The 22,848-nt window shown below is 29.5% G+C and overlaps 1 protein-coding gene across 1 annotated transcript; it reads left to right on the top strand.

Moving 5' to 3' along the window:
- The first annotated feature begins 16,177 nt into the window (after positions 1 to 16,177).
- On the top strand, positions 16,178 to 17,481 carry LOC105852857 (uncharacterized). The gene is made up of 4 exons (XM_073368096.1): positions 16,178 to 16,244; positions 16,374 to 16,452; positions 17,038 to 17,131; positions 17,212 to 17,481. Exons 1-4 carry the CDS (start codon positions 16,207 to 16,209, stop codon positions 17,319 to 17,321), a joined length of 321 nt encoding a protein of 106 aa, XP_073224197.1. The 5' UTR covers positions 16,178 to 16,206; the 3' UTR covers positions 17,322 to 17,481.
- The last annotated feature ends 5,367 nt before the right edge of the window (positions 17,482 to 22,848 follow it).

Here is a 22,848-nt window from a genome sequence, read left to right as displayed (position 1 = left end):
GGGGGGGGGAGGGGGGTTGAATTGTATTTTATTATAAAAAAAGGGGTTCAACAAGATTAAAACAAACTAATAAAATAGAACATATAAGAACGATAAGCACATAATAACACAAGTCAATTTATCCTTGTTCACTACCAACACGGTAGTTATATCCAGTCTTTTCAAACTGAATGATTTAATCCACTATTCACCAACGATGACACGCGTCCACTAAACACCTATTAGTCAACCTAATTGTGTTCAAGTCTTCTGAACCTTCTACCTTAGTACATTGAAGATGTTGAAGAATGCAACCACTGCTAGACTAGATTACAAACATAAAGTGTTTACATGATTTTTCTGAATAACTCTCACAAGAGTGTTTACAAAGCTATGCTCTTAGAAAGTAAGATATCACTCAACACTTTGAAAAGTAATAGGGTTAAGAACAAAGGTGCAAAGACAACAATATTGTATTTTTTGTAGTCTTTTTCTTGTTATTTTCTTCAGTGAAGATTGCACGTCTTTTTATAGAGAGACCTCAAAGTTATTAGGATTTCTGATCTTTGCCGCGATTGCAAGAACTCAACTTGTATCATAATATTTTTTTATCAAATCTCTAGAGATTGATTTGCCATTAAAACTTGACCAAATATGCCTTCATAATTGATTCATCGTATCCTGATAATAAGTCAGGAAGAGTAGAGGTTGTCATGATCAAAGTATGTCACACAATTCTTCAGACAAATAACATATTCAAGATGTTGAGAAGAGGATAGCAAAATATGGCTTTTTTAGATGATAGCAAATCTCTCCATTTCTTTGAAGCATCTTCTTCCTTCCTCTACCAAACCACAATGGTTGCAAGCAGATAACACACTAGTCATTGTTATCTCATTCGGTTCAAATCCTTCCCGTAACATTGCTCCGAATACTTCTAACGCTTCCTTCGCACAACCATTGACACCATAACCATTTATCAAAGCATTCCACCACGATGTATCTTTTTCATTCATCTCCTCAAAAAGCAATTTAGCTTTTCCAATTTCCCCACATTTTGCATACATATCAACCAAAGCATACACATGAACATCTTCATCAAGTCGGTTCCTTTGCACAAACCCATGAATCCAAACACCCAAATCCAAAGAACTCAAATCAGCAACAGCAGGAAGAACACTCACAACCGTCACTTTATTCATTTCCACATCCAAACGTCCCCTCATTTCCCAAAACAACTTCAACGCATCGTGCGGTCGTCTATTCTCACAATATCCCCTAATCATCGCATTCCAACTAAGCACATTCTTAACAGGCATACAATCAAATATAAACCTAGCTGCCACAACATCATCATCCTCACAATAACCATGAACCATACTAGTCCAAGAAATAACATTCTTATCCTTCATCTTATCAAACAAATCCCTCGCCAAATCCATACACCCCATTTTCACATACCCATCAATCATAACATTAGAAGCAGCAATATCTCTATCAGGCATAACATCAAAAAGCTTCCTGGCCTCACTCATACCCCCACACCTAGCAAACCCAACAATAACAGCAGTCCAAGAAACCAAACTTCTCACAAACATTTCAACCAAAGAAGTCCCAACATACAAATTAACACAAAACCCATTTTTCAAAACAACACAATGAACCTCCAAACCTTCTCTCAAAGCCATACAAATAATGAGACAAACACAATCACTGAGACAAAATAAATTAGGGATAACCTGGTGCTGTGCGAACACGATTTCTCCCCCTACAGATGTCGTTTTTCCGATCCGACCGTTGACGACGAAGACCTGAATGTTGTGAACCTTCTGTCCAAAAATCATCCAAATCCAACGGTTAACGAATGCGCAATCGATGTTTTTGTGAGACTGATTTAACAAAACGGGAACAGGGTTACTCTTCTCTTTTCTCTTTTGGTGGTTGCCTTTTCTATCAAAATAGTCTCTCTCTCTTCTCTACGGTAGATCCCAGGATGATAATTCTCAATCATCTCTTCATAACGATCAATGAAAATCCCCCAATAACCATGCAAATAATAATGATTCTCAAAGTAAACTTTACCACCCATTGTTCTTTTTAGCTCGGTTGGTTAGAGCGTCAAACCCTAATGGCTTGTGGAAAGGTTTATAGAACCCTAATAATTTTTTTTTTTTTTACTGATCTACTGAAAATTAACGAAAAGCTACAAAGAAGGGGTAAAGCAGAATTGGGACACGGTTTAACGAAAAAATCTCACTGAATATTGGAATGTTAGAAAAGAGAAACTATAATTATATTCCCTAATTGTTGGGAACTCGACAGCGGAATAGAGGCGGGATCGTTCAAGGAGGATCGAAATAGGCTCTAGATACCATGTTAACCAAGAAAAGAGAAAGCAAGAGAAAGAAGAGAAACAACCACTCTAGGGTTTCATAACATAGAATGAACCAAAACCACAGTTAATATGGTTACAATAAGTATATATATAAAAGAATAGAATTGTCTAGAATTGTCTAAAATACCCTTACTACTAATATATAATAATGTTATCTAACAGACTTATTATTAAAGTGTAAACTTTATATTAGGGCATTGACTTTCTAGCAAAGCATTGACTTTCTATCAAAGTGTTGACTTTCTATTAGAGCTAGATGATTAAATGTTTGTCACACTTATTTGACGTAGAATTATCAGAGTGTTGCTTACAAAAACAGAATTATCATATGCGCGTCTGGTAGCACGTTCATCAAAGTTAAATATGATTTTTCAGAGCATTTGTCTTGGTGTTATGTTAAATTGTCCAATCATCAAAGGATGCAACGTAAAGTAATTTAAGATTGCACACTTAAATAAAACATTAATGTTTAAATTGTTGCCAGAAAATAATCTTTATTATCATCAAAACAAATAAAAAACATAGCTCTTTAAACCAACTTGATTCTAACGATTAATGTGTGGTTGTAGTGAGCGTTGAAGATAATAGATAGGATTTCATCTGTTAGTATACTGAAATACTAAATGAGATTGGGTAAAAAAATCACAAATGGGCTTGTATTATTCACTTTCTGCTTTTTTTGATAGGTGAGTATTAGGATTATTAGTATTCTCTTTCATTTATATATTTAAGATTGAATATAAGATTAATCATTATTTTTTCTTCGAAAAAGATTAATTATTTTTTGACAAATACAAGATCAATTCTTGTAAATTTATTCATTAAGGTAAAATGTAAAAAATATTCTACATTTATAAGGATGTGAAAATATTTTAAATGTATGATCATATAATATGTATTTGTGTGGGTTGATATGATGTCTTGCATTTAGTTATAGTGTGGATGTAATTTTGTTTAGGTGGACTCATTATCGGACTCAACATCCTGTTCAAGTTTGTAAGCCTATAATTGTCCTATTTCATCTTTGCACATCTTGTGCATTGAATGTGCACTAGTGCATTTTAATATTGTTATATCGTCGACATTAGATCGGTTGTTATATATCTAATGTAATAAACAAGACCGTGACAAATTTGTTATTATGGTAAACTTTGTTAGATCTGTTTTAATTGAACGGTTCTAACATACATATTAAAAAAAATAAAACTACACGCACACACAAAAAAGCAGTTACAAATTTATTATTATAATAAACTTTATTAGATCTGTTCTAATTGAACTGATCTAACATACATATTAAAAAAAAACTGCACAAAAAAAACCGGTGGTAAATTTATTATTATAGTAAATTTTGTTAGATATGTTATAATTAAACTGTTCTAACATATACATTAAAAAAAAAAAAAAAGACTACACAAGAAAAAAAAAAGGCGGCGGCAAATTTGTTATTATGATAAATTTTGTTAGATCTGTTATGTTAGACCAATCTAACAAGCCGTTTACAAAAAAAAAAATTTCCCTAAGTTAACCAAAAAATTAGAAATCACGTGCGAATCCAAACCCAAACCCATTTTTCATGCTTCGTTCTTCTACAAACTCAGTCACAAATTAATCACCCGCGAATCCAAACCCATTTTTCATCTTCATCATTCGTTCTTCATCAAACCCAGTCACAAATTAAATACGCGCGCATCTTACCCCTTCAACGTTTTCATCCTTCAACCTTTAACTTTCATCCTTCAGTGAAAACGTGAATCGAACGCAGCTTTCAACCTTCATCGCCGGCGACGAGTTGATCCAGCGTAATATTTTTCTACTTCAGCACCGACGACGAGTTTTCTTTGTCTTCCTCTTTCATCTATCAAGGAGCATTTCTGTCGAGAAGTGTCAATTTCTTTCACCATCGAAAAGTGTTTGTTGCTTTCTCCGGTAATTTTCTAATAATTCTTGTTTGTTACTCAACAATATAAAATTATTTCATTGTTAATTATTCTTATTATTAATCTTTAATTGATGAAGAAATTTGAAGGAGAAATTACTACATAAGTGATGGTGAAATTTGAGAAGTGATGATGCCTAAAAAACTATGAAAGTGATGGAGAAATTTGAGTAGCAGTAGTTACCCCAATTTTCAACCATCCTTTAAAACTACATGCTATGTGTTTGTGGTATTGTCTCTGCTAATAATAAGTCTAATGCTATAATTTTTTAGCCTATGGATTGAGGCTTAACACATTTGTCAATTTGAGTTTGTGATTTGTGTTGGTTGTTGCTTAATGTGCTCATACTCTTCTGTTTGAAATAATGGAGTTATTTTATGCAGTTATATTGCTTTGTTGGGTAGCTATTTTATTTATCTTTAGCTGGAAATATAATAAGTTAGAATACAAACAATTATACAAATACGAATTTTGTAAATTGATTATTCCTTTCTGATGCACCAAACTATAAATGAAAATATATAAGAGATAAGAAACTACTTGGACTTTTTAGTCACCAAATTAAAGGTTGAAAAATGGAGAATGTTTGGTAGCTACTCCTTCTATAATTGCCTTTACTCCTTAAGTTACTATGTTATATATTCCAATGTATCACTTTGAGCTTGTATCTCTTTTGTTATTTTATATAGTTTTCTTTACTTTAAGGTATACCTTAAATCTCTTCAAGAGCAAACTCATAAGGATGCTTTAATAAATTTGCTGCTTTATACATCTCAAATTTAATATATTTTTAAATACTAAAATCTGATAATTTTATTGGTATGTGTGTTTGTTTTGCATTCATCATTGCATTCTTGTTCGCAATAATTAATGAATTTAGTATAATTTTTTCTTCTCTAATGTAAGAACTGATTGTTTCATTTTACCCTGCTTTTTGGTTAAGTTAAATTATTTCTTAGACCACAAGTTACTTCTCTGATGGAAGAACAGATAATGATATAAAAAACTATTGGAACACAAAACTTAAGAAAAAACTAACGAATTTTCTTCCACAATCTCACAACACAGTCTTACCCTATGAAACCTGTTCTCAAAACACACCATTTCCAAATTCTCATTCATATTACAACAACTACGAAACACCAACAAACACTTCTTTTGTGCATAAACAACATCAATTTGTGCATACAACATGTTATCATAATGCAAATTTGTGTTAGGATCAATGGATCCAGGGTTCTGCTAAAACAAAACATAGTTTAATGAAACGTGATCCTGGTCATCTTTGTATGCAAAAAAAGGATAAGCATTGATGAACAAAGGTGATTTTATTTGTGCTTGGAAGCTAAGAAGTGGTTGAATATATTGTATAAGATCTTGTATAAATGCACCATTTGAAGGAAGGAATGAATTTGACAAAATGTTGTAAGAATGTGCTGTTGTGACAATAACTTGTTGAGATAATCCAAGGGTCACAAGAGCATTGCAAACTGATTGCATTGTTGGTAGAAGATTTATCATGTTACCAACATCATTGCTACCTAGTATTTCATTTCCTACATTAATTGATGTTATTTTTGTTGTTGAAATGTATGGTTGAACATTTTGTTGAATCCATGTTTGAGCCTTAAAAGGGTCTCTCATAGTTTGAAGTAACTCATTTCCAAGTCCTATGATGAATTCCACATTTAAGTTTGAGAATGATGATAGAACATTTGGATTTGCATCATAGAGTTTGATTCTGCTCACATTCAATGATTTTAATAGAACTGATACATGTGATGGTGATGGTAGATTGTTTGCCATTCTTCCATAGTTTATTCCAAAATTTTGGCCATGGTTTTGCACAAACAAATTTGAAAAATAAAATATCAAAATATGTTTATATAATAATAATATGAACAAATATCTAATTTAAGAAAATTGGGGTTATGTGTTCTCTTCATTTAATTATTATTAGATTTATTTTTTATAGTTTATGCTATGGTTTTGTGTAGAGAAAAAACCTTCTATTCTAACAATTTATGTTAACCATGATATGTTAATTAGATTTTAAGGACTATAATTCTATATGTATAAGTGCATCCCAAATTGACATCGTTAATGTTCAAATATTAGTACTAGTATGTACTAATAGTATGCTAGTGTTGAAATGTTATTTATTAATTATATATAAATATTTATTGTATATTTTTTATAATTTAATAGTATTTAATTAAATGGTATAATTATTTATATTTATTGCATTACCATGAAGTCTTAAACCTCAGTTTATCTATTCATTATTTACATTTTTTAAGCAAAGTTATTTCTTCTAAACACACCCAATTTGGTGTGGATCTCGTTACTGTTACACTCAAATTTATACAGTCTCACTCTTATTCACTCAAGTTATTGTATATAGTTAGTTATTTTGATGAAATTATATATGAGATAAGAAATCTATGTCAAATTCTTTTGACATAGATGGTTCAAAGCATTGTCAAATTAACTTTTTATGTAGAAATATGATTCTTAAAATTTGATTAAGATCATTTTACCATTGTATATTTTTTCAAAAGTAGTTATGGATTGCAGTTTGATGAATGTTAATCGTTTGAGTGAAGAGTATGAAAAGAGAGTTGAGGAGTTTTTACAATTTGCTTTAAAAAAACTTCCTGAAAGTAAAGGAAGATTTTATTGTCTTTGTGTTATTTGTTTGAATGAAAATACATTACATTTTGAGGAAATACGAAGTCATCTTATTTGTTCCAGGATTGACCTGAATTATATCAGATGGATATAGCGTGGTGATTCGTTAAACATGTCAAATACCTCATAAAGAGAGAAAGTTAATGTAGATATGAGCGATCAACTAGAGGACATGATACGTGGTGTTGGACAAGAGTCCTTTAATCGTGCACATATATATGATAATTTGTGTAGTGACAAAGAAAAGAATTTGTATTCGGGATGCACTAACTTCACACAGTTGTCTCCGGTATTGAGACTGTTCAACTTGAAGGCGAGAATTGGATGGACATAAAAGCTTCACTGAATTACTTGAATTGTTGAAAGAAATGCTCCTAGAAGGTAACACATTGTCAAATCATAACTATGAGGCAAAGAAGATAATGTGTCCAATGGGCATGAAGTATAGGAAAATACATGCATGCCCTAATGACTGTTTATTGTATAGAAATGAGTTTGAAGAGTTGAATAAGTGTCCTAGGTGTGGACTATCACGCTATAAAATGAAGAATGGTAATTCCATTTATAACGAAAGCTCAAAGAGGCCCCCTGCGAAGGTGTTATGGTATCTTCCAATAATTCCAAGGTTCAAACGTTTGTTTGCTAATATAAATGATGCAAAGAATGTAAGATGGCATGACGATGAAATGAAGCGTGATGGACAACTCCGTCACCCAGCCGATTCTTTGCAACACTTGATGTTACAACGTTTAATGTTAGATCGGACAAGAAACCGATCTAACAAGTACATAAGAACCGATCTAACAATGTTTAATTGCACTAGTGGTAGTTATTAATATAAGCTATTTTTTATTTTGCAAACAAAAAAACCTACTTTTTCAAAATAAAAAACTTTCTCTATTCTTAATTATAAGCACATTTTTAAAAAAGTTTATCCATAAACATAAGTGTATTTCAAATTCTTAGATGCATTAATAATTATTTTTTCAAACAAATCTCTTATAAATCTTATTAATTTATCTTAAAAATAGAGAGTTAAAGTTGAATTCATTTATATAGGAATGGTAATTTAAGAACATCCATACATAGAATAGACAAATTAAATATATTCCTTATTTTTTTTTAATATATGTGAAAAAAGAAATTGATACTTATAATTAGGAGTAAAGATAGTTCAATGCACTACCATCAAAAGTTTAAGTAGTGTGGAATAACACCTCTTATTTTTTATTATTAATTTCTAATTTTTGTGTGTTATTTGATAGATGTTTGAATGCTTAGACATTAATATAAAATAGTTAGAAGGATTCAATATATTATTAAATTATCATGTATGCAGATTTAGTTCTTACTGTTAAATCAACATATATTTTTAAATAAAGTTTTACAGGCATATTAACAATATTATAAAAAGTTATTCTGCAAAAAATTAGTTAAAATTTTGATTTCTAGTTTCATATTTTCGTTACTTTTATCTTAAATTTGTTACATTTAAAAAATTCATTTTAATTTATCATAAGTTAAAAAATTCTATACTTTTGTGTAAAAACTTCTTACAATGTTCTAAATATGTTTGCAAAAAATCATTCAAAAATTTAAAATTGAAGAATAATTAAACATATTTCTTTTTATCAAAGACTAAAAATATTTACTAAATAATTTTATAAAGACTAAAAATTGTATTTTTATTTTATAAAAATTAAAATTTTTATAAAAACTAAAAACATATTTAGAAAAATAAATTGTTCATGCATGTTTTGCCGCATCTAATTTTTAGCTCTGTTTTGCTAATTGATTATTATGCAATTTTTACGCTGCTAGTAGATTATGTCATCTACCTATTCAATTAAATTAAACTTTGAACTTTAAACTTTGGCATATCCTCAAGAACTACGATAAATCCCTAAACATACACTTAAAAATTCGTATTCTTTGAAGAATTAACCTTAAATCTGTAAAATCTCTTCACGTTTTCAATTTTGTTTGTTGCTATAAAATCATAGGAATGTGGAGAATCATTCAATCATTTGTTGTCATCTCTCATATTAAAAAATTATTGGTAATTTCATAATTCCATTCAATTCATTTATATTCTATAAAATTACAATATCTTTTAAGACTTTGCTATTATTTTTATTCTGAATATTTCCAAACAATGTACACAACTTTTTCCTGTCGACTTTGCACAACTAACATAATATTTGGAACCAAGCACAAACATATGACACATGCCATACTGAAAGAAATTATATCCCATCGGAAACGTAACCATTCAATCAAATCGATAGCAATAAATGTACATTCATCTACAAATATTTATTACATTTGCTTAAAAAAAAAATACACATGTCGCCCAATTGCATGAATTTGAATAATTTCAATCTAAACATTCTTCAATCTTTCAATCATCTTTATTTCTCTTCATTTTATTTTAGTTTTCCAATTTTTTCATTTGAATTAAAAATTTATCTCATGAAAATCATCTATCTAAATCCTATGCTCCACATCTCATCACTTTCCTCTCCCTTTCATTGCACAAATCCCACTCTCTTCTCATCTCAAAATATGTCCTAAGAAACAATCACCAAGACACCATGAAGAACAATATCAAGCTACCTCCTGTATTCATTATAATTAAAATTTTAACATCGATACTCTTGCATATCCAACCTTACATCAAAAATCAAAGTAAAACTCCAAAAAGCATAAACACAGATTCACCATACAAAAAATCAAATAGTAAAACCGTTGTTAACACTCTGATTCACTACATCAACAGATCAATTCAATCATCAACATCGCTGCATTCCTTCACATAAAAAATGAACAAATTCAGAAAATTAATAAATCTCACGAAGAAAGAACTTTGAGCGACAGGTCAAAAGAAGAAACGAGATTGGGAATAATGGATTGAACAGAAGCAAGCATATCCATGTGAGAGTTGCGTTGGGATTCACTTTGAGCTTTGAGTTGTTGTCTTATATCTTTAATGTTGTTTATACAATCATCTGATTGTGTGTCCACGGTTGCTAGATTCCGGCGACCAACTCCAATGGACTGCGTTTTCTAGCGAGTTGAGTTTAGACCGTTTAGTGCAACTCCAATTTCTTGTGTTATGAAGTTGTGCTAACTCTTCAAGCAAACTCCAACTCTTTTTACTATATATTTGGATCACTATTTACTGAGTTTGTCTTTCATTTATCTCAGACAAGTGTTGAGAAGTTTCAAAATCTCAAACATTTTTATCATACACATCATTTGTAACTCAAGTCTATCTTTTATGTTAGATTGAGTGTGTTTGTAAAAATTCTTTTAAGGTTGAAAGGTGATTGTAAAAATCCTTTCTAGGTTGAAAGGTGAAGATTATAACAGATCAAGATTGATCTGGACTGGTGGTGTAAAAATCAAGAAGTTCTCCATTTTGAACACTTAGTGAAGAATCATACGGTTGTGAGAATTAGACGTAACTCGGGTTGGGTGAACCAAGATATATCTCTGTCTGATATCTCTTCTCTTATCTCTATTTATTTCTTGTCTTTTGATTATTAAATTAAATAGTTAAATTGTGTGTTTTTCACTAACCAAGAACGTTATCTCTTTTCTATTTTCATAACCATGATTAATCTTGAGTTAAATTTTTTATGTTTTAACAGGAAATTTTAAAAAGGTGAAATTACAATTCAAACCCCTTTTCTTGTGATTGACATTGCTAGATCAATTGGCATCAGAGCACTACCTCTAAAGTTGAGCACCTAACAAGTGTTAGAGGAAAAGATTCTGAAAGCAGAAGTAATGTCAAAAGCCAACATGTGCTTAATAGAAAACTTAGAAAATAATGAGTTAACCGTCTCTGAACTTTGTCCTTTATGTGAACAAATGGAAAAAGAATTTGATAATCTTTTATGTGATTCAATTTTTCTTGCTAAAAAATGTGGTTTATTAAAAGAACAACTCCATAAAGAAAAAGAAGAAAAAGAGAAAGCTCAAGCTTTGAATGATGAACTAAGAAATGTCATTCAAAGTCTGAAACAATATGATTTAAAAATGTTTGAGCAACAAAAGATTCTCAATGAGATACCCATACAAAATCATCTTCCATAATGTTCTGAAACTAAGAAAGAAAATACCTCTTTAAAAATAGAAGTTCATGAATTGAAAAAATGACTTAACCAACTTGATAAATACCATTGAAACTTTTCAAAAGAACGTCATATCTAAAGAGATATTTGACAAAAATGATTTACGATTCAAAACTTCTCAAAAAGAAAAGCTTTATGAAAACATTTTTGTGTCAAAAAAGAAGGATGAGAAAGGTAATAAAAAAAATGCTCTTACTCTAACAAAATTGAACATCTTGATTCCATATGTTTTTACAAAAAAAAAAAGGATAAAAAATTCAAAACAAAACGATTTCCAAAAAACGAAGAACGTTCTTGCTTCATGTCAGAACATTCTCCAAGAACAAAAAAGAAGTGTTCTTACTGTTCAAAGATTGGTCATGCTGAACCAAATTGTTATCCTAAGAAAAAAATCTTCTAGAAGAATATATACTAACCATCAAGGACCCAAACAAATATGGGTACCAAAATCATTACTAACTTGTGATGTAGGAACATCATCCAACAATCAAGAAAGAATATTGATACATGAACAAGGCATACTTAATACACATGAATGGAAAAATATGGTGCCTCCTCTGATAATAAATATTTGGAAAGTCTATAACCTTTGGAAACATTAACAAATCAAATTTACATGTATCATTAGTTGAAATAATTTTGCATAGATTAAGGATGTTCGATATGTGAAAGATAACTTTGTAAAATTGATTTTAAAGTTATTTTTTAAAACCCCACATGACCGATGTAAAATAAACATCATAATGTTTCAATTTAAAGAAAAATCACTATGTTTTATACTTAGATGAATTTCCAACAAAATCATATTTTTGAAGAGTTTTAAAAAGCATTGTCATTTCTATAATCAAGGGAAATTTGAAACATCATTCTTCAAATCATTCTTTGATGAAAATGATATTGCACATGATTTACTTGTCAAAGAACTTTCCAACAATATGAAGTTGTTTAAAAAAAATTAATTACAAGAAATGGCTAGTTGTTTATGTCTAATTGGTGACTCATTTGATCCATAATTTGAGTGGAACCAGCCAATCAATTAAGAATTGTTGAAACTGATAAATGATTTTTTTTTTGTACCAGCCCTCTTATTAGATGTGAAATCAACATGTGTAGTAATCTTCAATATATGTTTATATACTTGTACATGAATTCATCTAAATAATTGAGACAATTAAGTGCATCAAAGGTGTCCAGTTTTGGAGTACAAGAATGGTCTTAGGAAACTATTTATGGCTAACAAAAAGTAGTTGATTAATTTTAATAGTGTCACAGATGGTGTATAAGATTGCTAATAAGAATTCAAATTGTGTTGCTTTTTTGAATTATGATTCACTTAGTTGGTCTAACCTTTTAATTTTGTTCACTATTCCTTTTATTGTCAATTTGGTTAATAACATATGGCTAAAACATAGGTACAATGTCATAGATGTTGTTCTTACATTCCTCTCACAAAAATACAGTTATTTCTATCAAAAGAAATATGAGGAGGAAGAACAATCTGGACAATCACAATAGATTGTTTCTTAGAAAAATGAGATTGATAAACAATCTTCGTTTCACACTCCTCCTAGTGTTGAAAAATAATTTTGGGGAGAAGACATAAAATTTGTTTTCCATATTTTTAATCTTGGTTTTATTAGAAAACATCTTTAACATACCTTCATATGAATTTTTGAAAAAATAGAAAGCAAAACATACCATACTTTAATATTTTTGAATGTTATTACTATGTTTTGCATGATAAAGAAAGTATGGGCGAATTTGTTTTAAAATGCCATCAAAGTATATTTTCTGAATACTCTACATTTTTTAAATATTATAGAATATAAAATCTCAAAGCTCAAACTATATATGGAATTATGCATATTATGTTTGATGAATATGTTAATTTTTATGATGAAATATATGATGGTGAAGAAAAATAATTACAATATTAATTTTGGATAAATCACAAAGTTGATAATGTTCAAATATCATCTCCAAAGTCTGATCGTGGAGTGGGAAAACAAAAAAAAAAGGATATAAGAGAAAGATCAAATTAAACAAAAAGGTGCATACCAGAACATTCTCCATAAGAGCAAAATGTTCTCCACAAGAACATAATATTATCCATGAGAGCAGAAAGTTCTCCATAAGAGCAGAATGTTCTTGACAGTTTATATGCTTCATCCAATCAAAACTAATGCTTTCTATCACGATGATATGGTTGAAGAACATCAACAAGTTCTAAAATGAGTTGGAACCATTTTCTTTTGGCACTCCTACACCTATCTCACTATTGACCCTTCCTCCAAAACATCTCCTCATGATCAAATTATTGGAAGAACTAATGAGATGGATTTATTATTGATACCAAAACTGTTGCTAGAGGTATAACTATAGTGGTTCACATGCCTCTGAACAATCATCCAAGAATTGTGTCTATTGTGGAAGATATGGACAATAAGGGAATTCTATGCAACAAGTGCTTGACTATGATGATGATGTGGTCATGTCTGGTTTAATTTATGTGCATCTACATCTTGATGAACCTGAAAGAACTAATAGGGAGGAGGCAACAGTTAATGAACTCGTCATGTGCCTTATTGCTAATTTGTGAGGTTGCAAAAATGTTGTAATAATTTTTTTTTAATGTGAGCAAATCTCTTGACATATTTTTTATCCATTTCAAAAGTAAATTAGTCTTTGAAAAAATAGAAACATTATTAGCATAAAAATGTTTTGTAAAGAGAGAAATTATATTTGACATGATATCATATTCATCTTATTTCGGTTCTATGTATGCGCTCATTCTCTATAGTTTTAAAAATGAAAAATGGATCTATTTATAACAAGTAAGTATGATCATGTTCAAATCAAAATGTTGCCTCATGTGAAATAGGATAAAGAGCAAAGAGACATCTTACTTATTTTTATGGAACTTTGAATTATTAAAGGATATTAATTTCATAATATTCAGGGGAGTTTTTAGAAAATATTATTTTCTTAAAATTGAAGTCAACTCATTTAAAAAAAAGAGAGAATAATTGAAAGATTTTCAAGTGTGTTAAAATGCTTGAATATGTTTGCATATAATTATGTCATATTGTTTTTGTTATCATTATCCATATTTTGATTGCAATATTGACTAAAATGATTTTTTATCATCATACTTGCTATGTTCCTTGATGTTAATTGCAAACTTGCAAGTTTGATTTATGAATGCATTGATCAATCACATGATTTCTATGTGAAGTATACTCATGCTATTGCTCCCTACATTTCTACTTTAATTTTTATTCCCTAACCTTTTTGATAAATGCCAAAAGGGGGAGAAAAATATATGATGAATATAGGATGGAAGTAATTAATGAAGAATGTTAAAAATTAACCTCTTGTATATGTTTAGGTGGAGTTTAATTAGAATGATAAGAATTAAACTCTTGCATGTGTTTAAGGGGAGTTTAATTACATATCTATGAACATTCTTGAGTTTTATTTATATCCCATCGATAAAACTTATGATTTATTCAAAAGGATTATCATCATAAAAAATAAGGAGATTGTTGAGGCAAAAACTTTTTTGATGTATGGTTTAATGACAACAAACCTTGTGTAATAAATGATTAAGTTTTATGAATGATGATCTACTATTGATTGTACTTGAGTTTTATTTAAGGAAGAATAATTGCATAATCAAACAATCAAGATCATTTGAAAGAAGCAATATCAAATTTGAAACTAAGAATGTTCTGGTCATTAAACTTAAAAACGAAGAACATTCTTGTTTACAATGGATGAAATCATATTTATTGTATACAATGTCCCCATTTTCTTATTTGGGATTTTATCGTCTAGAGGAATGGGAGAAAATGGTTTTTGGGCAATGTTTTTGTTGTACAACTTAATGTTTATAAGGTCATAAGGATTATATTTATAGAAGTTGCTTATTACCATGCATGTCATGTGTTACTTGTTTTTTGGAAATCATATCCCTTGTGATGTAAACAATCCTTCGATAGAAGAAATTTGGTTTAAGCTGCAACTTACTGTACTTCTTTTTCTTGGCATATTGATTCAGTTTGACCCTTTTAACAGTACATTTAAGATATTATAATTTAAGTAAATTCTACAAAAGATGAAATAGATAGGAGTTGATTGAGTTGCAATAATAGTTTCAATTGGAATTGCATGAGCATTAGCTGAAATTTTGACTGCAGCTGGTGCATATAACAAAAGATCGCCAAATACTCGCCGCTCCTTGGTCAGTCCTTGGTAGCTTAGCTCTGTTTTTATAAGTAATACATTGCTCTCAAACCATGTCGATGTATAATAATATTTTGTTTCATAATAGATGATAACATGTTTATAAACTTACAAGTACTAGGAGCTGAATATGTTTTTTTGTATCTTTACTGCTTTTTTGAATACATATATACTAGTCATAGATTGGTGCAATGCATAGAGCAACATTGAATAGTTAGCTTTTTCTACATCTGTGCAGGGTAAAAGTTCCATATCCATTTCAATGGGGACACCCTTCTTTCAATGTCGGTGATGCTTTTGCAATGATTGTTGCTTCTCTTAGTGCAATTGTAGATGTTTACTTTAATCTTTTCCTTTTTAAATGTATACTAACTCGTGTTGCGATGGTTGTTATATATTTTATTATTCTTGGATGTAATCATCACAAAAGCTAGTTCTAGCAATATTTTGTATATGACAATATGTGCCATGATCAGTATGGTATTGTGGTCGTGCTTAGCAAAAGTTCTATGTGAATTGTGAACTCCCATGTTCTTTTTTATATTCTGTTAATTTAATTTGACAATTTCTTTTCTTTTGGGTATATTTTGATATGTGTTTTACTCTTTTCATTCTTTGAGGACAATCAACTAGGACGTTCATTGCAGCATTAAGATTTGGCAGTGCAACACCTGTTCCACCTTCGGCACTCAACTGCGGTGCTGGCTGGCGGGTACTATGTCATTATTTCACAGTACATGTATAAGTGCATTTATTTCATGAAAATTAGAATCATGTGTTGAAGTTTGATGATTTCAGGGTATTGGGACTCTTTTAGATGGCTCTTTTGGCACGACAACTGGATCCACTGCATCAGTATACGTTTTGCTGCACTTTTTATTGTCATTAAATTTGTTTGACCTTGGAGAATTTTATCATTTATTATCTCATGTTGAGTATATTAAATACATTATCTAATTGTCTTTTCTTTTTCCTCGGCATTAGGTCAAAAAATGCAGGATTGTTGGGAGTCGGAGAGTCATTCAAATATCAGCCGGGTTCATGTTTTTCTTCTCCATATTTGGTATTGCATCCCCTTCTTTGAATTTCTGAGAATTCAGATTCATTATTGATGAAAGTGAATGACTTGTTATGTGTTTGTATTGAACAATTTGTTCTTTCCTACAACTTTGTTGGAATATCTAAATAAGTGAGAAATAGAATGGTACAAAATAAAATGACAGTAAGTTGCAGCTTATGTGCCAAGCAGACAAACTATTTCTTATGTGCCTGTTGTTTTATCTCTACCCACGATTATTTCATGGCATAGAATACATAAGATATTATAGTTTAAGTGCAAAAAATGGTTATGGGTTGGCATAATAGTTGAATTGATCTATCATCTATGTGTTCATGCATGAATTGACCATTAAAATAGTAATAACATCAAATAGTAATATTGTCATAAGCACAAAATGTAGTAAATTCATTGTAGAATTTATTTTGTCATGAATCTTTGTGTTGTGACTATTTGTGTCTTTCCCTCCTTGGTTAAGGTACAACCTTAATTCATTCCACATTTTTTTAGTCCATTTCATTCTATATGGAGACAAATCATGTATCTTTTGATTCACTTAAGGATGGGCCTGTTGTGTTTGACGAGCTTCAGGAACTCCATTCTGAGCCTTTAGTTGGACTTGGCGATGGGGGTGCTTCTACTGATAAGGCTAAAAGGATGATATTTTGGGTGGTTCAAGTCAAGAGTATGTCATTTAATTTTCATGTATTGTATAATTTGTTTTTGTTCATGTATTATTTGATTCAATTAATATTCTTTTTGCAGACGTTGAAGGAGAGATCAAAGAACGCCCTATAAGGATTAGGGATGCTGACCCACTTCCAATTGGAGGGATAGTTTTAATTCCTTTTGATGGTCCCCGACCTATTTACTAAGATGTTGATGGGCTCATAGGAGGTTATCTTGGTCGATAGGCAAAAAAACACAATAAGATGTAATTTTAATGAATAAGAGAGTCAAACCGGGCAATCAGTGAGTTGTGGAATTTTATAAATTGATACTCACAAAAAGAATTGATGGAAATACATTAATGAAGAAGCTAGAATTGTTTGTCTAAGTAATCAATTTTTTCGTATTACTTTAATGCCATTTTATTTTTTATGCTCTCTGTTTTTATTTTATAACTTAAACCGTGTAGGAGAACATTTCTGAGATTGAAAGTCAAGGAAATGCTCCTATTCCAAGTATAACAGACAAATTCTCGGCAAGGAACATTCTGGTCGGGTTCAATGTGTAAGAGATGGTCTTTGTCCGTCCCAATTATTTGGATCTACCAACCCAAGATTCTCTGCTTCTTGCGCAACTCTTTGCCAATTCATCCACGACACCTGATCTTTTGAGTAGTCTTGATAACAATGTAACTTATTCTTATCATTATATGGTTAGTTATAGTTCTTTATTGTATTTGTGGTACTAGTAGCTCACTATTTGACTTTCATTATTGCAGCAAACTTCTAGTGATCAACCTTCATCACAATCTAACACTCATCGATCATAGCTTGGATCTACTCTCTTGCACACCATGTAAGGTGACCATTCTTCCTTCAATGATGATACTATACTTTATGTTTTGCACATCAAATTAATTTGTTATGCCATCATACTTAAATGACGAGTTTAATTTAATGTAGGCATGTTATTCTCAGTCATGTCAGTTCATTTAATACACTAGCAACTGATTTGATTAATAAATTATTGGCTTTTGTAACTTTGTTATCTCTTTGCACATCAAATTGCTTGTGTAGTCACAACTAAAAATTGAACATGCAACTAGCCTAGGAGGGGAAATGTCAGTTTGTTTGTAGACTATTGGTGGTTGATAGTATCATGGAATTCATGATCTGGATAAATGCTTGACAAATACTAGGAGTTGTTAGAGGCATAATACAAATAAACTGAATTGATACATTTAATTGGTTTATGAATTTGTGTATTTTTCTTATAAAAGTGCACTCTAAGTAACATAACATGGCCTTTTATCTATTCTCTCAATAATATGACAGAGAACTTAATGACAATGTTTGTTTCATGTAATAATCAACATATTTATAGTGATTGTAATATGCTTCTACTTGTCATCTGTTCAACTTTTGATATTTTGACTATTCTCTGAAACTTGTGATTATAGATATATCATGTAAGTTTTAGACTCTGGTGGTTGTAAGATGTTGACAATTGTTTAGCGAAACATTGGTTTCTAAGCTAAATAAATTGTCATAATCTCCTCTTCCTAAAAATCCTTCCTTTATTATAGAAAAAAGGACGTGATTGGTATAAAATGCAAGTTTAGAGGAATAGAGCGTAAGCAATGTTAGAACATAGAAGAATGTTTCTGATCTTTTGTGTATAATGGACTGGGGGGGTTGATTATGATATCTGATGGGTTCAAAACACAAAATAGCAGAATACTTATGTGATGGGAACAAAGGATTACAATAAAAGAAATGGTCACTCTAGTATGTGACTAGCCCAAACTTAAACGACTCCCCTATAAAAAAAATTCAATTGATGGTCCTTTTTCTCTATAAAAGATACAAAAGTATTTTATGGACACCTTATTTTTCTTACACTTGCATTATCTTGTTCATCACATACAAAATTGTGGCTAATTCAGTTGAGTAGATAGTTAATTAATATCTCGTTCAAAATTGTGGTCAATCATATAGTTGTTGTATCAACCATAATTTTGATTGTAAATTGAATTAATCGTCTACTTAATTGAATTAACCACATTTTTTGACGTGATTAACTAGATTCCACGAGTATAGGAAAATAATGAATGTTTCAATAACATTACAGAAAAGAATAATGTCATAATTAGTCTAGATTTAATTCAATTTTAAACAAATAATTTGGTCCCATGAGTATAGCCTAGAAAGTAGTTTCTGGGACATTTGATATGTTTAGATACGAGTTCGAACATGGATATCCCTCTTTTTTCACATAAGTGTATGTGAATTTCGCTGCAAGGCTCTTAAAATTATTTTTTTTGGTTAAAGCTAAATACATGTTACTTTTAGTAAAATGTCTTTAAATTAAAGAAAGTGTATCTGTTATCTGTCATTTACTTTTCTCATTTTATGTTTATTTTTAGGCTTAAATACCGTTTTGGTTCTTTAAATTATTTAAAAAGTTCAGTTTAGTCACTTTAAAATAAGTTAAAATAGTCATAAGTTAAGGCAACTTGGTCCCTTTTGTTAACTTAGTGGTGTTAAATTTTGGTGATGTGACATGAGCTGTATATAGTTGTTTAAAGCTTTCCCCAATTCATTTCTTCTTCCCAAATCAATTTAGGATTTACCAAAACTCAATATTTGTCAAAATTTCTCATTGTTTCCATGAAATAAGTGAATATGGCGAACAAATTTTGTTAGTCTTCTTTCTCACAACCTTGTGAATATGAAAATTTATTTCAATAAATGAGTTATATTTTCCTTAATAGCGTTCTCCACTTCCCTTCTTTTTCTTCCCCAAATCAATTTAGGGTTCACCAAAAGTCAACTTTTCTCAAACTTTCTTGTTGTTTATGCAAAATAGGTGAAAAAAATTTACTTTTCTTTCTTCCTCAAAACCTTGTGAATATGGAAATTTGTTTGAAAAAAAAGGGGTTTTTGGTTCATGAAATGAAAGAAAATTTGGTATTTTTAATTGTATTGATGTATTGTGTGTTGGTGTAATTTTTATTTTGATATGTATTGGTGAGTAGATAATAAAACTATTGTGACATTGTTTTTTATGTGTTGGTTTAAAAAGAAAATGACATTGTATTACATGTTGATAAAATGTTGAATTTGATGGATAAAATTGTACTTCGAGTTTGGTCCCTTGACGAAGGTTGAAAGTTTAGTCAATTCTCTTAATTAATGTATAACTAATTTGACTTTGACTAACAGAGAAGACGAAAAAGACCAAGTTGCATCAACAATCATAAGGGATCCACTTGACTGTTTTAAAGTTATGGGACCAAAATAAACTTTTAAAATAAGTTATCGGACCAAACACATATTTAACCTTTATTTTTATAACAATACATCGAGAGAAGATGAAAAATAATTACTTTGAGAAAGGATATGAAAAACAATAATGTTAAATTTGAAAAGAAAAAAAAAAATTATCCATGAAGTTAAGAGAATTACACAAGTAGATAGCATAAATTTTTAGAATTAAATATATTTTTAGTCTTATAAAATTCTAGTTTTTCAATTTTAAACCTTATAAAATAAAAATACAACTTTTAGTCTTACAAAATAATTTTAGTCTCTATTATTAAGTTAACATATATTTTTGAGGGAATTTTTACAAATATGTTTCCAACAATATAAAAAGTTTTTTATGAAAAAATGAGTTTCAAATTTGATTACTAAGTCCAACAGAAGATAGTAGTCGCTCTAGGCTAATCCAACTAACTATATTGGTGCATTCAACAATATAAAAAGTTAACTAATATTTATTATTCAAATATTTGAATGATCTTTTTTTAGAATGTTTAAAAATTTGAAGAGTTTTCCAACGAAAATTTAAAACTTTAAAAAAATACATGAATTAAATATGAATTTTTAACTATCAAAAGCTTAAAAATTCATATCATTCATTAAAACAATTTAATTTTTTTATGAGATATTCTTATAACATTCTAAATATTTACAAAAAAAATCTTTTACAAATTTAAATGATAATTATGAGTTGACTTGAAAAGAGGGATAAAAAACAAAACTGGAAAATTTTGAGTATGAAAGATGTAGAATTTTTTATAGAAACTAAAAACAAAACATTAAAATTTCATAAAGACTAAAATTTATTTAACTTTTTATTTCTTAATAAGTGTCATTAACGAGTTTTTTTAAAATTCATTTTATTTAATTATTACCTATGTGTCTAATTGTTTCTCTTATTAATAGTATCAATTTATATTGGAAGATAAAAAATCAACATAAAATGCATTTATATTAATTAAACTTCCAATTTTTATAATATATGTTAAATTTGCGATTGATGTTTATATAAAGTGAAAAAGATGGTATCATACTAAAGAATTTTTATTCTTGAATCAAACAATACAAAAGAATTTTTATTCTTTAATCAAAGATAACAAAAGACTTTTTGTTCATATTTTTGTTATATCCGTTCTCAAATTTAAAAGGCACAAACACAATGAAAAAAACAAAAAATAAAATACGCGAGGGAAAATAAAAAAGTTGAAAAACTCAATACTACACTTATGATGATCGTCGACAATGCCACGACTTAAGCACCGTCCCATGATGGGAGAGCGGCTAAAAAAGACCGATTCACTTTTAAATAATTGAATCTCCTTTCATGGAATTGGGGCCATGCGACTGAGACATGCAGCTAGCTACAGCTACAAGAAGTGTTGTTTTATTTGCAATTGTATTTTTATTAAAAAAGGTGACAAGTTACAATTAGATCAATAACTTCCCTAGCCAAGTAAATTTTAAAAATCTTGCATCATTTTGGTAAATGATAAAAATAGTCTGATTTTGTTGGTATTACTCTAGTATATTCGTCGTTATTTCATTTTTGTTATTTTCTATTTTGTTTAGTATGTCAATTCTATGAAGCCTTTTGTTGTTATTTCAATTCATGTATGCTTTTGGCGCTACACATTGCTTTGATATGAAAATGATGGAGAACAAGAAAATAGGTTAAATTTGGGGAAGATGAGTTTATTATGAAAATGAAATTTCTAATTTTTCAAAATAAATAAATTATAAATAATTAAATAAAAATAATTATTTATTAATTCCCAAAACACCAACCTATTAAAAAATAAAATAACCACATAGTCACATAAGTTTCCCTTAATTAAGATATAGTTGACCTAACAAGACTAAAAAATTTCGGTAGATTAATATTTCATATAGACAAACTAAAATAAAATTTTAAAATTTTATAAGACTAAAATGTCAAAATGCATCATTAGAACATGATTCCAAATTATCTTTCCCAATTGAAAGGATTGAAAATCCAATAATTATGAAGTTATTCAAAATTATCTTTCCCAATTGAAAGGATTGAAAATCCAATAATTATGAAGTTATTTTAGATAAACACGATATACAGTATACATTTTTGGTCTTTGCTATAATATACCATTTACCAATATAAGAAACTCTACTTACATTTATTTAGTATAAAGCCACTAAGTAAAAAACACATGTAACCACACTCAATTGACACACAACATGATAGTTTTAGTAATATGAGTATTCCTACTCTCAATGTACTGTATAGATTTAATTTGATTTTGGTTATCTATCTCCTACCTATTTATATTATTGTAATATATATATATATATATATATGTAAACTACTATATTCCTCACATGTCATCTTTGCAAACCTCATCACTTTTTTCTTATAATATTGTGTACACTTATATTT

This window comes from Cicer arietinum, chromosome 4 (genome assembly GCF_000331145.2).
Source record: "Cicer arietinum cultivar CDC Frontier isolate Library 1 chromosome 4, Cicar.CDCFrontier_v2.0, whole genome shotgun sequence".
NCBI classification, from domain to species: domain Eukaryota; kingdom Viridiplantae; phylum Streptophyta; class Magnoliopsida; order Fabales; family Fabaceae; genus Cicer; species Cicer arietinum.
This window is presented reverse-complemented; position numbering and strand designations above follow the sequence as displayed.